The following is a 17188-nucleotide window of genomic DNA, read 5'->3' on the forward strand; positions in this document are numbered from 1 at the left end:
CATAGATTGAAAAATTTCAGACGTGAGTTTTCATGCCCTGCTTTCTCCCATAAGTAACACTATCTTTTTGTCTTTGCTTCCATCTCCCCATTTTTCCCTGCTCTTCTAAAACTGTCTCTGTTCCTGTGTAGTGCTACTTGTCAGTTTGAGTCCTACTTTTTTTTTTTCCAGTTCATAAAGGACTTCAATCTTGTGATATCCTTACTGGTGCTATCGTGTCTTCCCCCCCCTACCCCCCCCCCCCATCTCTTCCTTTTAGCTTGTAAAAGTATATGGTCTCACTTGTTTGGGAAGAACCACACCCACACCTTCATTGGATAGTCACTATTTCAGTCATTTAACCATCTTTTATTGACCCTTTACCCGTTATGTTCCCAGGCTTTGGACAGAGAGAGAAAAGAAGAAAGTTTCTTCTTCCAAGGACCTCATGGTCTCTGGAGAGGTGGATAAAGATCATTATAATCTTGTATAAATCCTGGGATAGAGATATTTGTATTCTATGGGAGCAGGATCTAGTTTAATTTAGGAAATGGAAGATAAGAAGAATGGATTGACCAGGCTTTCTGGAGAGGGAGGTGTTTGGGCTGAGTCTTGAAGAAAAAGTAGAAGCCAGCTAGGCAGTATTAGAAGGAAAAGACATTCCAGAAACGAATGTTCTTCATCCAAGTACTGTGTTTTTTGGATAACATGTACCTGGCATGGTGTTAGGTAGCATCTGAAGTATTAGTTGTGTGGTTACTGTCCTCAATGTGGAGGTGGAGGAAGAGAGAGTGAGGGTAGAAAGCTTAAGCATATGATGCAGTTAAACATATGAAACAGCATGGTAAATACCAAATTGAGGTTATAGTTGCTCCAGGAATTTAGAAAAGAATTAATAAAAACTAAAGTACCTGTAGTTTAATAGGAGAAAGGAAACCACTGAAAGTCTTTGGGCATGATGACATGAAAACAGTGCTCAGAGATTTCTCTTAGAGGGTATGCTTGGACTCTGGAGGTGATTAGCAGAGAGGGGTGGTAAGAAATTAGAGTCTAGGAGGCCAGCTAGGAAGTTCTTGGAATGAGGTGAGGTAATGAGGGCCTGACATTTCTTAACCAGACTTCCATAACCAGATTCCTCAGAGCCTCCCGTGCTGTTGTTCTGTCACCATCTGTTCTTTTATACAAGTGGACTTCTGTCATCACCATTCCATTAAAAGGTTTCTTTCTAAAGTTACTGATGATCTGGCCAAATTTAATGGTCATTTTTTTATGTGCTTTAGCGTTTAATGGAGGACCATGGCCACAGCCAGATGATGCATCAACAATGGAAGCAGTTTTTACCTTACTGCTAAGAATATATAAAATTTAATAAATTGCAAACAGAAGCCGCACTTTTTCAGAGTTTAAATTTGAGGGGCACTTGGGTAACTCGGTTGAGCATCCCAACTTCGGCTCTGGTCATGATCTTGCAGTTTGTGAGTTTGAGCCCCACATCGGGCTTGCTGCTCTCAGATCTTCTGTCCCTTTCTCTCTCTGTCCCTCCCCCACTCATGCTTTCTCTCTCAAGAATAAACGACATTATAATTTTTTTTTTAGTTTAAGATATTTTATAGTGTACTTCACATTTGATTTAGCAGAACCATATGAAGATAAGTACAGCAATGGAAAGATTCTTACTCATGGTGTTTTTGATGACTAGGAACCATTTTCTTTCTAGTTTGTGTAGGTCTTAACTTTCTTCAAATCTTAGCCCAAGTTCTTTCTTCTCTACCTCTGAAGACTGTGGTCCATGTTGTCCTCTCCCTTTTTTGTACTATTAACTGCACCCAGAGCTCAGCCTTGCTTTCTTTTTCAATTCTTCCTTATGTTTGACCTTCCTAATTGGACTACAGTTTTCCAGAAATTTTATCATACTTCGTGTGTGTGTGTGTGTGTGTGTGTGTGTATACACAAAATTTTACTCTAACGGTTTTGTACATGTGTAATTATAAATTCTTGTTAACTGTTGTAACATGTATTAAGTACCTACTGATTACATGCTTATATTACTGAGACTCAAACTTTCAGTGGCACTGGGGGAAGGAAGCAGAAATTAAAGATGGTTCTGAATGGGGTATCTGCAATATCAGTTATATTCCAATTTGGAATGTACATTTATAGTAACTTTGAATATATATGTGACTGGCTCCTTTGGGAATTTGAAGAAAATAAAGCTACTCAGTGGAGCCTTAATTGAGGCAAATAGGATGACAGCATGGCATAATAATTGCCGGTGTTTATAAATGAAATGTGAATAATAATAACAGCAGCAACTACTATTAGCATCATCACCACCACCACCAGTAGCTAACATTTATTGAATACTTACCGTTTGCCAGTCACTGTTCTCAGTACTTCACATCAGGTGAGGTAGGTACTGTTACGCTCACTTTACAGATGAGGTATGGTAGAAAAGCTACTGGATTGAACATGAGGAGACCTGGGCTCTGGTTTTAGTTCTACTGTTAACTACCTTTGTGAATGGGGGCAAGTCTTTAACTTGAGATCTAGGGTACTTTGCCCACTCATTTGACAATCTGTGATGTCTGAGTTATCTTGTTGTCTTATTCCATAAGTTCCCGTAACCTATTTCATGCTGGGAAAAAAGCATTTCATATAATGCTGAGAGTATAGAGCAGGATGGTAAGGTTTTTGTTTTTGTTTTACATCTCTGAAGGTGCTGTGTAGAGGAATTTAAAGTTTAGATATCAGAGGAATGTGTAGAGTAGAGATGGAGGGAATTTGAGGAAATGAAAAAGGTAAAACGATGGTTCAAAATCTCTGAAGAGCAAGGTAATAGGACTCTACTACAGTGTAGATAGAATCCTCCTGGCTGTTTTTTGATTTATAATTGTTGTTGCCTAATCTGGTTTACTTTATAGTGCATTGCCTTGCCAGATAATCCTAGAGTAATATTATTAACTAACACACGATGGATGTTTCTTCTGTGTAAATGCTACCACATTTAATTCTCAAAGTAGTATTTTAACTGTAGGAACTATTATTTCATTTTACCAAAGAGAAAGCTGGAGTTTAGAGATATTAACATTTTCATTTCCCACAGCTAATAACTAGTGGAATCAGTACTTGAACTCTGATCTGACTTGAGAGGCTATGTTCTTTATCAATTCTGTATTGCTTCCCAGAAGTTCATATCCTAAGCACATATTCCATTTGGGATAAGGGCCTGTATTGGATTTTATTTACCACACATTGTTTCTTTTGACTGAGGTACTTCAAGTTTCTTGTCCCCCCCCCCCCCCCATTATTTTGATATCACTTAGAAGTCTTTCATTAATTCTCTATTGTCAGGGTCATTATTCCTGTTTCTTTGACGGTATGGTAGAGAGGTTTGTATTCTCCGTCGAAAGTTAGCAATTACAGTGTGAAGTGTCAGGCTTTGTTTCTATATTTTTATCTTCAATTCTTGGAGCAGCTTTCTCCCTTCTCCAGAATATGTGTCGACCTGGTAGATTTTTTCTTGTTTCTTTCTTTGGATGATAATGGCCTGCATTTTTTAGCCTTGGAGAGAAACGCATTATAGAATCCAGATCATTGGATGTTTGCATTAGCCTGTCCTGAGCTTTTAATGCTTCTTGCTATCCGTTTATATGATTTAATCTCTCCTATCCTATGCTCCCAGATCTTTAGTATTCTTAATCTTGTTCCTTGCCTTTGTTTTTTGTTTTGTTTTGCTTTTTTTAACTGCCTGGGTACTGCATATTCTCTTTTCTCTTGTTCATCAGTGTCCTTGAATTTGCATTCCTCTTTTCTATCAGCTCCCCCAGCTAGCTTGTCTACTTACTATTCTTGTGTATCCTGCTTGCTTTTCCTACCTCCCACCTGCTCAATTCTACCTTCTTTCCTCCTTGGAAATTCCTGTGCCTATTTCTCCGTTACTTCTCTGACCTCTACTTTGGGTATTCTTTTGTTTGTGTGACTTCCCTAAAATTTGTGTAAAAGAAATGCCAGATGTACAATCTTAAGTTTTTAAAGGGCCTGTGGTGTTGGTGAGTAAAGAGCTGGACTGCAGAGTTATTTTTCATACTGTGATCCTGTTGCCCTATTTAAAGTGACAGTCTTTTAGAAACATTGGCATTGGGATCACTTTGTGTGTATGTATTGTTCTGTATTTTAAACATTTAAAAAAAAATTTTTTTTTTTTTTTTACGTTTATTTTTGAGACAGAGACAGAGCATGAACGGGGGAGGGGCAGACAGAGAGGGAGACACAGAATCGGAAGCAGGCTCCAGGCTCTGAGCCATCAGCCCAGAGCCTGACGTGGGGCTCGAACTCACGGTCTGTGAGATCATGACCTGAGCTGAAGTCGGACGCTTAACTGACCGAGCCACCCAGGCGCCCCTGTATTTTAAACATTTTAAAACCAAATTGGTTGTGTTTTGGAGAGGAAAAAATTAAGAGACAAGATTGGAAATATTGATCCCTTAAATATTTGGTTTGGTCATTAACATACTCAATCTTTTTCCTCCAGATTTAACTCAGGCTTTCCCTCACTTTGGAACTCCTAGATTTGTGAATATTGGATATTTTGAGAAGCAGGGGTTCTTTCCTTGATATTGACTAAGGAGTCTATTTACCTTCAGGATGACATCTGAACTGGAGAGCAGCCTAACATCTATGGACTGGTTACCACAGCTCACCATGAGAGCAGCCATCCAAAAATCTGATGCTACACAAAATGCACACGGAACAGGAATTTCCAAGAAGAATGCACTCCTTGACCCAAATACAACACTGGACCAGGAAGAAGTCCAACAGCACAAAGATGGGAAACCTCCATACAGTTATGCCAGCCTCATTACATTTGCAATTAATAGTTCACCCAAAAAGAAAATGACTCTAAGTGAGATTTACCAGTGGATTTGCGATAACTTCCCATATTATAGAGAGGCTGGCAGTGGTTGGAAGGTAAGGATTTTATTTAAATTATTATTTTTATGCTGTGAACAGTAACAATATTGGCTTCTATTAAAGATAAAGCTTTGTAGAGGCTTATATAATTAAAAAAATTCTGATTAGTAGTCATTTTTAGGATGTCAGAAAGGGAAATTAAATGTTTTTTTATTAAGTGAATAACTTTATTTTTGGTAGAGTATCAATTTGTTAGAGTTTTATTATGTTACAAGACTGACAGCATAAATTAAGACCAGAGATAATGTAGCATTCACTGGAAAACAATACCTATGGTTCAGGTAAGTTGATAGTGAGTTTATGGTTTAAAAAAAAAAAAGTATTACAACTACTATTGTTTTCATCATCTATGGTTTTGTTTTTTTTTTTCTTTTTAACTTTTTATCTTTATGAATCAGTTCTAGCAGTTTTTTGGTAGAATCTTTTGGGTTTTCCATATAGAGTATCATGTCATCTGCGAAGAGTGAAAGTTTGACCTCAACTTTTTATCTTGAAAGAATTTTAAATTTATGGAAGAGTTACATAAATAGTAGAAAGGGTTCCCATGTGTTCTTCATTCACTTGCTCTGTGTTAATAACCTATATAAACATAGTACAGTGATAAAAGCTGAGAAATTAATGTTAGTACAATACTTTTGACTAAATAGTACTGTTAACTTCCAAGGCTTCATTCAGATCAGTTTCTCTCCTAATGTCCATTTATATTACAGGATTCAATTCAGGATCTAATCCAGGATCCTGCATTATGTTTAGTTGTCATGTCTTCTTAGTCTCCTCTAATCTGTAACAGTTCTTTAGACTTGTCTTTTATGACCTTGATACTTTTGAAGTGTCCTTGTCAGGTATTTTGTGGAAATGTTTGGTAGAATGGTATTGGATGGTATGTTTTATAGTATGGATATGTCTGATGTTTTCTCATGATTAGATTGAGGTAATGCATTTTGGGGAAGGATAATGCAGAGATGATGTGCCCTTCTCTGTATGTCATATCAAGAGGTACTTGCTGTTAGTATGTCTGTCTTATAACAAGGTAATGTTAACCTTGGTTCTTTGGTAAAGGTGATGTCTTTCAGGTTTCTGCATTAAATTACTATTACTTTGTAAGTTATAAAATGTTTTGGGGAGCTACTTAGAGGGCATACAAGTAAGTACCCTGTTTCTTAGGCTTTTGCTAATTTTAACATTCATTGGTAGATCATAACTATAGCAGTATTTATTATTTTCTACTAGTGATTTTTTTCTTTTCGTTCATTCCTTCTCTATATTAATTGGGATTCTTCTTTTTTTAATTTTTAAAAAAAATTTTTAACATGTATTCATTTTTGAAAAACAGAGATAGTGTGAATGGGGAAGGGACAGAGAGAGAGGGAGACACAGAATTTGAAGCAGGCTCTAGGCTCCAAGCTGTCAGCACAGAGCCCGATGCAGGGCTCGAACTCACGGACCACAAGATCATGACCTGAGCCAAAGTCGGCTGTTTAACTGACTGAGCCACCCAGGCTCTCCTTTTTAAAATTTTTTTAATGCTTATTTATTTTTTGAGAGAGAGACACAGAGTGTGAGTGGGGGGAGGGGCAGAGAGAGAGAGGGAGAGAGAGGGAGACACCGAATCCGAATCGGGCTCCAGGCTCCGAGCTGTCAGCACAGAGCCTGATGCAGGGCTCGAGCTAACAAGCTGTGAGATCATGACCCGAGCCAAAGTCAGATGCCCAACCAACTGAGCCACCCAGGCGCCCCTAATTGGGACTCTTCTGTATGGAAGATTTGTTCTTTATTCCCCTTTTATTTACTTAATCATTTATTTGCATAGTATCCACTCATGGGCATTTATTCTTTGTGCTGTCATTTGTTATTCAAATTGTTGCAGCTTTGGCCATCAGGGGTCTTGCAAGTTGGCTCCTGTGCCCTTTTGACATGGCCCTATTATTTTGTTTAGCCCTTCTTAACTTCCTGGCACCACAAGATGTTCCAGGCTCATCTTGTATCATTCCTGTTTAGCCCTAAAATTAACCAGTTCTTTAAGAAGCCCTGGTTCCTCATCTGGGCTTTTTGATGGACCGTCACATTGGTTTCCTACCTAATTTATATTCTGCAACAAATAATTCAACTTATTTTTGTGCCTGCACACGTTATGTTTATTTTCCTATACGGGAATTACCCAGTCGTATGTTGTGTATGTGTGTATGTGCATGTGGAAAAAAGGGAGTTTATAGAGCTTTAGATGGTAGTTACTCTTTTTTTTTTCTTAAGCCTTCCTGTCTCAACACTTTTGTCTTTTTTGTTTGACTAGATTTATTAAAGGCATTTACTGATTTATGCATTGTACTGTGTACCATGCTAGACAATCAAGTGTCTCAAGTTCCTTCGCATGTATCTTTTTTTTTTTTTTTGCCTATTCCAACCTACTAGCTGTCCCTGGAAATAAAAACTGTGATTTTTTTTTTTTTCTTGCTTTTGTTTGTCTCTTACGTGTCCTTAGACTTTCTCCCTTCTGCCTTTTTTTCTATTTGGCATTATCCTATTTGTTCTTTTGGCTCATATGTTACCTCTCTCCTCCCTATAGAACTAATCTCTTGTGTTTCCATATGCTTGGTTAATGACAGTATCATAGATTTAGAGAATTTTGTTTAAATATCTTGTTTCATTAGTTTTTATTTCTGTACTCAAGTACTTAAATGATAGCTTCTTTTATTATTTTCTGTGTGTCAGGCACTACATGCCAAAGTGCCTTCTTACATCTTTGTCTTTTTAAGTCACACCACAGTATTAGGAAATAAGTACCGTTACTGTCCAAATTTGAAAAGTAAGGCAACTAAGGCTTAGAGAAGAAGTAACTTTATAGAGTTTCTCAGCTATAGAAGAGAGGAGCCAATATTTGGTACCAGACTTGGTAGATTTGGAGATACCAAATCTCATGCCTTAACCATTGTGCAGGGCCTATAATTTTGCAAACAATGTATAAATGTTTATTGAATTTAATTTGCCAGGATGAACTGTCTCTTAACTGGCTGACTCGGTATGAGAAGTGATTGTAAATCGTATAATTTGAATAAGAGTCTATTCTTACAGAATATTTCAGTGGAGGAAATACATAATAAAATTTGATCCATGAATCAAAAAGAAAAAACTCATTCTAACTAAGTATAGTGATCTATCTAAGCTGTGTTTTCTGGCTTTACTACTAGGCACTACTATACAGTAGAGTCCTTTTATCAAGATTGAGGATGAGGGAAGGCTAGCAGATTTTGATAAACTTGTTTAGCATTGGAAAAACACAGTAGGTAGGGAGTAGAAATGCCCCAAATTTGAATAAGTGGCTTAGAAAGCCCACCAGAGATTCATGGGTCTATATCACTGGTTGTAAACTTACATACTTGCAGGGACCAGAGAGGTGACATAAAAGAGCAAAGCAAAAAAGATGCCTGAGGAGTGCATGTCTAATGTGGAGCAGGCACTTGTGGTTTTTAGGGCATATGTCAGATCTTAACAATTTTTTCCCAGAAATCTGGATTTTGTGTGCAGTTTCCCAATTTCTAAATGTTGTTAGTTCTCGTTTTCTTAAATACTGTGCAGGCCAAACATGAGTCTGTTGAGTGAGTTCAGTTTATGGACTACAAATTTCCAATCACTATTCTAGATCATATCCTCTTGTTTTCAGCTAATTTAGTCTTTCATTCATTAAATTTGAAAAGGATTTATTTACATACTCTTATGAGCAGTATGTTGGGCTTTGGCAGTACTAAGAAACATAGCACAGGGCCCTTAAGGAAGCTTATAATCTTTAATGGATAAGGGGGATATATATAAACAAGGAATTATGATGGTATGTAAACAGCTCTGTAATAGAGAGAGTGCTGTGCTACGATGAATTGACTAATTGGGCACACCTACTGTGTGTAAGCCATAATAATAACTACTGTATATGTGACTTAGCAAAAGAGTGTTAAATGAGGGGTGAAACTAATAAGTGCTGTGAAAATTTAGAAGAGCTTATAGGAAGTGTGATGAGGTTCTAAAGTGAGTGGCAAAAAGACTAAGTAAGTGTTATGAGAATACAGGAAGGGTGAATCAGTAGAAAAGTATTGAGGAAGTGTAATTGAGCTCTGTTTTGAAGAAGAGTAAGATTTAGGTTTTTTTGTTTGTTTTTTTAAATAAAAAACACTCTTAGGAAACAGTTGGTTACAGGGGTTCTTGGGAGGGACCAATAAGAATTGGGATGGAGCCAGAATGCAGAGATTCCATGAATATATGAATGCCAAGCTGAAGAGCTTGGTCCAAATTTGGTAGTGAATAGTACATGGATATCAGTTACATACTGCATTTACTTGTCTGACCTCAGCTTCAACTAAAGTGTAAGTCCACCTGAGAGTGCCAGATCCAGTCTGCTGAATTCCATGCTGCTGGCCAGCCCAAGTCATATTCTGAAACTGGTTTGGAGGTAACTGTTACAGTTTCAACTGGAAGATATAATTTAGATATAACGAGGAAAGAAGGAGGAACGGGAGAAATGGGAAGGTGGAGGATGATGTTGCTCTTAGAACCAAAGAGATTATCTGTTCTAGTCTCTTGCTTTAGGCAGACCTTTAATACTTCCAGAGATTGCCAGCTCATGATTATTCTTTAATTTTTTTATTTTTTAAAGTTACTTATTTATTTATTTTGAGAGAGAAGACATGAGCAGGGAGGGACAGAGAGAGAGAGAGAGAGAGAGAGAGAGAGAATCTCAAGCAGGCTCTGCATTGCCAGCGTAGAGCCTGACGCGGGGCTCAAACTCATGAACCGTGAGGTCATAACCTGAGCCCAAGTCAGATGCTTAACAGACTGAGCCATCCAGTCATCCCTCATGATTATTCTTTTAAAAAAGTCTTTTCCACCTAGTTTTAGGTGCTTAGAACTTGCCATGATTGCTTCTAATTTTATTTTTGTAAACACAGAAATAGTGTAAGTAAACATTGCAAATGGAGACAAATGGAAACTGGTTTATCTTCTCCTTTTCTCAGGTCCTATTTCTCTTTTCATATTTTACAGTTTGCTATCCTTAGATTTGTTTTGCACACTCCTACAGTGTGCTGCTCACTATTTCTTCTATCACCCAGAGGACAAATGTTGCCATGGTCATTTAAAAGAATTCAAATAAAATTCTAATATTTAGGTAAAATTCCTTTTCACTTATGCCAGAGTATTGAAGGGAGATTACAATATTAAAAATAACTCTTTGGGACACCTGGGTGGCTCAGTGGATTAAGTGTCCAACTTTGGCTCAGGTCATGATCTCGCGGTTTGTGAGTTTGAGCCCCGTGTCGGGCTCTGTGCTGACACCTCAGAGCCTGGAACCTGTTTCAGATTCTGTGTCTCCCTCTCTCTCTGCCCCCCGCCCCCCCCCCCCCCCCATGCTCTGTCTCTTTCTCTCTCTCAAAAATAAACAAACATTAAAAAAAAAATAACTCTTTGAATATTCCAGAAGAATTTAAAAAACACTCTTTAGGTTTCTATAATGGAATAATTATGTAATCTGAACTAGAGGAAAAGGAATTAACATTTTTGTGCTATTCACTTTACTAAAGAAAATTAGCCTATTAACTTACTGGAGTTTAGGGTACAGAAAGAAAAATACAAAAGAATGTTATATATATGTGGGGGTATATTGTGCCACTTTTTATGTGTGTGTGTGGGGGGAGAAAAATACATATTTGCTTATTGTTACAAAAAGAAACTTAGGAATAATAAACTAGAAATGTAGTGAACATAGTTAACCATGGAGGTTGGATGGAACTCAGGTAGAAGGGATATAGACAAGAATAAGACTTCAAGTATATCTTTTTATTTAGTTCTAAGCCATGTAAGTGTTTTACACATCTAAAAAATATTACATATAATCAAACAGGATGGAAAAAGGAAACCTTGGAACTGAATATAAGCAGAAACAAATAAGCTGTATATCATATCAAATGGATAAAATAATCACACAAAAAAAATTCAAAAAACTTAAAGAGCATTCTGTTGTTTTCATGGGATACATACTAAGGTTGAAAAGAATTGCAAAGAAATTATGACCTTTACTTAATGGATTTGTCTAGTGGTTTTTCGCTAGAGGCTGTCTCTACCTCCAGTAACCCCGAGAAAAGAAGTTGGGAAGTTGGGAACAATTCTGAAACTATTTTATGTGCATGGTAGGGTAGAAAAAATGAGTACATATATTGATGTTGTGGGGGAACCAAGGTTCTCACAGTGGGGGAAAAAAAGATACAGGTAGGAATGTGGTAGTTAATTTGAATTGGAGGTTCCCATTTAAACTCAAGTTTAAAGTAAAAATCACTTAGAATGTTTAAAAAAATTTTTTTTTAATGTTTACTTTTGAGAGAGATAGAGACAGATAGAGTGCAAGCAGGGGAGGGGCAGAGAGAGAGGGAGACACAGAATCTGAAGCAGTCTCCAGCCTCCCAGCTCTCAGCAGAGCCCCATGAGGGGCTTGAACTCGTAAACGTGAGATGTGACCTTAGGCAAAGTTGGACGCTTAACGAACTGAGCCACCCAGGCGCCCTGAATGTTTTTAAAATTTAGGGGCACCTGGGTGGCTCAGTTGGTTGTGTCCCACTCTTGATTTGGGCTCAGTTCATGATCTCATGGTTTGTCAGTTGGAGCCCCACGTAGGGCTCTGTGCTGACAGCAGCCTGCTTAGGATTCCTTTCCCTCCCCCTTCCCCCTTCAAAATAAATAAACTTAAAATTTTTTTTTTAAATGTTTTTAAATTTTAGATTCCTGGGTCACAACTCCAGAGATTTTGAATTAGTCATCTTGGATGGAGCCTAGGAATCTGCATTAAAATTCATCTTAATTCTAGTGCAGGTAGACAGTACTTTTGAGAAACCACACTTGGGGCTTGGATTTTCAAACCCAAGCAATATGCCTTGGTTAATTGTTTAACCTGGGCCATTTTTCTCCACATTAACTTAGACCATTTAAATTATATCTACCTCTCTACTCTCCCAACTTCTTTTCTTGTGATTATTAGAGGTAGGTTCTGCCCAGGTTGTATGAAATAATCTCTTTTTTTTTTTTTTTTTAATTTTAAAAAATGTTTTATTTATTTTTGAGAGAGGGAGAGGGAGAGAGAGCGAATGAGTGGGGGAGGGGCAGAGAGAGAGGGAGACCTCAAATCCAAAGCAGGCTTCAGGCTCCAGCACAGAGCCCGATGTGGGGCTTGAACTCATGAACTGCGATATCAAACTGACTGAGCCACCAGGTCCCCCAGTAATCTCTTTTCTTAATTGTGTGTGTCTATATTCTTGTCTTGGCTTTGGTATCTTTCTGGGTATTTTTACTTTCTCAATATGCTTTTGGTATTGTTTTCAACAGATTTGGGATTACAGTATGAAAAGCATTATATTCTAGGTTGTGAGTTGATAGACAAGGTTCCCACCCTTATGGAGCCTACTTACATTTTGGTATAGGATGCAGTATATAGGAAGAAGACATTAAATAATTACAAGTGTGATGAGAAATCCAGGGTGATAAATTTATTATAATGAGAGCTAACCTGTCAAGAAAAGTCAGAAAGGACTTCTCTAAAGAACTAATGTTGGGACTCCTGGGTGACTCAGTTGATTAAGTGTCCAACTCTTGATCTCAGGGCCGTGAGTTCAAGCCCTGCATTGGGCCCCACACTGGGTGTGAAGCCTACTTAAAAAAAAAAAAAAAAAAGAACTGATGTTTAAGTCAAGAATGAATTGAAAGTTGAGTAGAGTCATTTAAGTGAAGGGGATGGGGTAATACCAGGGACAGTCATCTTTGCAGGGGGAGCAACAAATGGAAAGCCTAGTAGTGAGAAAGAACATTGGAGAGGATGAGTATGGACAGCAAGGTAAGGAGGTGGGGTCAGATCATGAAGGGCCTTTGGAAGCTTTGTTAAGGATTTTGGATTTTATCCTAAGTGCAGTGGGAAGTCATGGAAAAGTTTTAAGTAATACTGAATTTACCTTATGAAGAGATAACTGCCTCAGGAAGGAGCATGGTAGAGATGGAATAAAGTAGGTAGATCAAAGGTAGACTTAATATCTGGTAACAGATTTGTTTTAGATGGTGAGGAAGAAGGAAGAGTTAAGGATGTTTTACAGCTTTCTGATTGGAGCTGTTATGTGAATAACTGCTTTTAACCTCAGAAGAGAAAACTGGAAGATCACACTGGGGATAAAGATCGAGTTTAATTTTAGACATTCCGAGTTTTAGGTGTTTCTGGAGATGTCCAGTAGATTGTTAAAAATATATGTTTGGAACTCAGGAAACAGGTGTAGTTTTGAGGTCTAGATAGATTGTCACAGATGGTCATCGAAGCCGTGACTGTAGATGATATTTTCGTAGGCAGCAAATGTAGAAATGAAAAAAAGACTTAGAGCAGAGCCTTGATTATTTCCAACATTTAAACTTTCTGTAGAGGAGGAAGCCTCAAGTAGAGATGTGTTCTTCCTCTTTGGCCATTTAGAAAAAACATGACCATCTTGATTTTTTTCCCCCCCTGTTGAACTTCTAAGGTGGTTAGGTGAATGCCAGTTTATCTGATTAGTTCTTTTTATATTTGGACTATTTTTTATGATTCCATTTTATCTCTGCTATAAGTTTATTATACCTTTTCCTAAATTTTGTTTTAGTGGCTGCTCTAGCTATTACCACATACATCTTTATCTTATCACAGCCTACCTTCAAGTATACCATTTTATGTATAGTGTAAGAACTTTATAAACCTTATATTTCTAATTCTTTTGACCCATCTTTTGTGCTATCATTGTACATTTTACTTTCACATGTTATAAACCATGTAATTGTTACATTTTCTTTAGACAGTTACATTTTAAAGGTATTATAAATACGAAAAAGTGTTTTTATTTATTTTTTTAAGTTTATTTATTTTGAGAGAGAGGGAGCATGAGCAGGGGAGGGGCAGAGAGAGAGAGAGGGAGAGAGAGAATCCCAAGCAGGTTCCACACTGTCAGCACAGAGCCTGATGCGGGGCTCAAGCTCACAAACCATGGGATCATGACCTGATGCAAAACCAAGAAGGGGACATCTAACTTACTGAGCCACCCAGGCACCCAATAAGAAAAAGGGTTTTTAAAATTTACCTTCATTTTTACAGTTTCTGGAACTCTTTCTTTTTGAGATCCAAGTTTCTATTTATCATACTTCTGCCTGAAGACTTCCTGATAATATTACCAGCCCCCTGGCACTATTCAAAATAGATTCTTACAGCTTTTTCTTGTCTGGAAGTCTTTATTTTGCCCTCATTTTTGAGGGATATTTTCACTGCATATGAATAGTTTTTCTTTTAGTATTTAAAGATGTTATTCTGTTGTCTTCTAACTTGCATAGTTTTGTTTTTTTTTTGTAATTTTTTTTTTAATGTTTCTTTATTTTTGAGAGAGAGAGAGAGAGCATGAGCAGGGGAAGGACAGAGAGAGAGGGACACACAGAATCTGAAGCAGGCTCCAGGCTCTGAGCTGTCAACACAGAGCCCAACACAGGGCTCAAACTCACGAACACTGAGATCATGACCTGTGCCAAAGTTGGAAGCTTAACCGACTGATCCAGCCAGGTGCCCCTAACTTGCATAGTTTTTGAGAGTTCTGCTACGATTTTTATTTTTATTGCTCTGTACATCATTTTTTTCCTCTTGTTGCCTTCAAGACATTCTCTTCATTTTGGTTTTCACCATTTTGATCTATAATGAATATATGTGTGTGAATTTTTAATTTCTTCTTCTTGGTGATCTCTGAAATTCTTACATCTTTGATTTGATGTCCTACATGTCTTACAGAGGATTCTTGGCTGTTACTTCTTCACATTTTTCTTCTGCCCCATACTTTTTCTCCTTCTAGGACTCACAATATATATATTATTCCATAGTTCTTGAAATATCTTGTGTGTGTAAGTTTTATGTACATGTGTGAGTCAATTTGGATCATTTCTGTTGATGTATCCTCAGGATATCTGAGCCTTTCTCTGATTGTGTCCAGTCTACTGATGAACCCATCTTGGGAATTCTTTATTTTTGATCATGTTTTTTTATTCATATCATTTACATTGTGTGTGTGTGTGTGTGTATATATATATATATATACACACACACACACACATATGTATATATAAATATATAATAAATAAATATATACACAGACACACGTGTGTGTGTATTTTATTTTTTTGAGTAGGCTCCATACCTACTGTGGGGCTTGAACTCATGATACTGAGATCAAGAGTCACATGCTGTACCAGATGAACCAGCAAGGCACCCCTTTACATTTGACTCTTACAATTTCCATATATCTGTAGAAATTTCCCACTTCTTTATGCACGTTACCACTTTTTCTACTTGGTCCTTGAACATATTAGTCATAGTTATTTTAAATTTCCTGTCTGATAGTTCTAACACCTTTCAGTTGAGTATTGATGATTTTATCTCATGTCAATATGTTTGTTTTTCCTTGCATTTCTAATGTGTCGTATAATTTTTGAGTGCCAGATAATGTGTGTAGAAAAGAGTGGTAGAGATTGAGATAAATGGTATTTATACTTGTAGATGCACAGACTCTTTTTTTTTTTCCTCAGGCCATTTGTATGGGAAATTGAGTCGATTTGTCAATAGTTGAGTTGGATTTGGGTTTTGTTGTTGGTATCTTTACCTTCAGTATACCATAGATTTTGCATTCCTCTAGCAGTAGGGTTTTACTACCTGTGCTTGGAATGAGGGGCATGGGTGCTGTAGAATTTTCTGTTTTCCTGCTTTCTCTTTAGCTGTTAGTTGTCTCTGCCTACCTTGCTACAAATGGGGGTCTCTCTCCATGCTCCTGTGCCTCCTCTGTCAATATGTCGTTAGTGTGTGTTATTCACTGCTAGGCTTGTGGTAGAGGCTGTGCATTTCCGCTGTCTTGTTGCGTCGCATCGCCTCTTCTCTTCTCTTCTCTTCTCTTCTCTTCTCTTCTCTTCTCTTCTCTTCTCTTCTCAGTAATACCTGTGCCCAATGTGGGGCTTAATCTGCTGGTCTTAAGATCAAGTCACATGCTCTACCCACTGAGCCAGCCAGGCGCCCTTCTGTTTTCTTGATTCAGCCTCAGTCTTACTCAGGCCCTTGGACTTAGGTGGGGCTTCTTCAGTGTTTCTTTCCTTCAGCCATTCTAGCCTGTATCTGTAGTTGCTTTTGATGTAGGGTCCTGGACCCAAGGTAGTTTCTGACAGTTGTCTCAGAGATAAAACTGTTTTTGCTTCTATCTTTCCTCTACCAGCCAGCGGTAGATCTTTGCTTGTGTCTTGAGAAGGGTTTTTGTTTCTGTTCTCTCGAAAGCTATCTTTGCCAGAGTCCTGTGAGAAGTTTTGCTGTTCTTACCTCACAGTTAAGGCTTTGGCTTTGTGAAATCTGTCAAACGTGGTAGGACTTTGTCTTCCACTTAGAGCTATTACTTCCTGCCTATGCCACTAGGGAGACTTTCTTTGTTCTCCTTTCCTATCCCCATTCTTTTTTTGTGAGCATATAGTAAAGGCCCATGGAGAAGAGCTTGAAGAGTGAGTGGGAACTTCCCTTCTATTTGGGGCCCTTGGTACTCTAAACTGACACACTAGCCCTTGGCCTTTCAAATTTTAGCTAGCTTCTTACATGCTTGGATGGTGGCCGCCTCTTTCTCCTATACTCTGCCAAAAGGTGAGACAACTTGTCCCTTTTCTCTTTGGGCTTGTCCTTCTCAGGAATTTAATTTATTGGTCTGCCTTGTAGCTTTAGCTCCCCAGTGTGGCTCAAAAATAGGGTTTTATTTTTACTTACCCAAGCAGAGGTGGAACTCCCATTCATAAGTTTTCAATTGATGTTTTGATAAGATAGGCTTGAATTTATGTTCTATGGTCATCTTTTAAAAACTTTTTTAATGCCAGTATTACCCTGTGAGAGGGGAATTTTCATATAGGCATTATTGTTAGAGTTCTGAATTTTATGTTAAAAAATAAAATAGACATTATGCCAAAATATGCCTCCTAAAATTCTAAGTAGTGGCTAAATGCAGTTGGAGTCCCTCTCTACCAAATACCTGGCCGTTGTGGAACAAAATTTATGGAATGGATTTGGAGCATTTCATTAAAAAGAAATGGCCTTTGGTTATTTTCTATAAAAATTATGGCACAGTCCTACTTATTCATGAAAAGATTTCCTATTTCACAGATTCTTCAGGTCTTCAAGTGCATTTTCCTGTCATCCAAGATG

General features: G+C 37.7%; 1 protein-coding gene and 1 long non-coding RNA gene across 6 annotated transcripts in view; one reads left to right on the plus strand and one right to left on the minus strand.

Annotated features, from left to right (window-relative positions):
• FOXJ3 (forkhead box J3) overlaps positions 1–17188 on the plus strand; it is a 147312-nt gene that overhangs the window by 46145 nt on the left and 83979 nt on the right. For all 4 annotated transcript variants that reach the window (XM_060626158.2, XM_060626159.3, XM_060626157.3 and 1 more), the window contains exon 3: positions 4623–4947. In XM_060626158.2, the coding sequence (XP_060482141.1) occupies positions 4623–4947 (325 nt within the window). The remainder of the gene's footprint in view (positions 1–4622; positions 4948–17188) is intronic.
• LOC132673484 (uncharacterized) overlaps positions 1–17188 on the minus strand; it is a 30584-nt gene that overhangs the window by 2070 nt on the left and 11326 nt on the right. The gene's annotated exons all lie outside the window — the stretch shown is intronic.

The sequence above is a fragment of the Panthera onca genome, chromosome C1 (assembly GCF_046562875.1).
Source record: "Panthera onca isolate mPanOnc1 chromosome C1, mPanOnc1 haplotype 2, whole genome shotgun sequence".
In the NCBI taxonomy this organism is placed as follows: Eukaryota; Metazoa; Chordata; class Mammalia; order Carnivora; family Felidae; genus Panthera; species Panthera onca.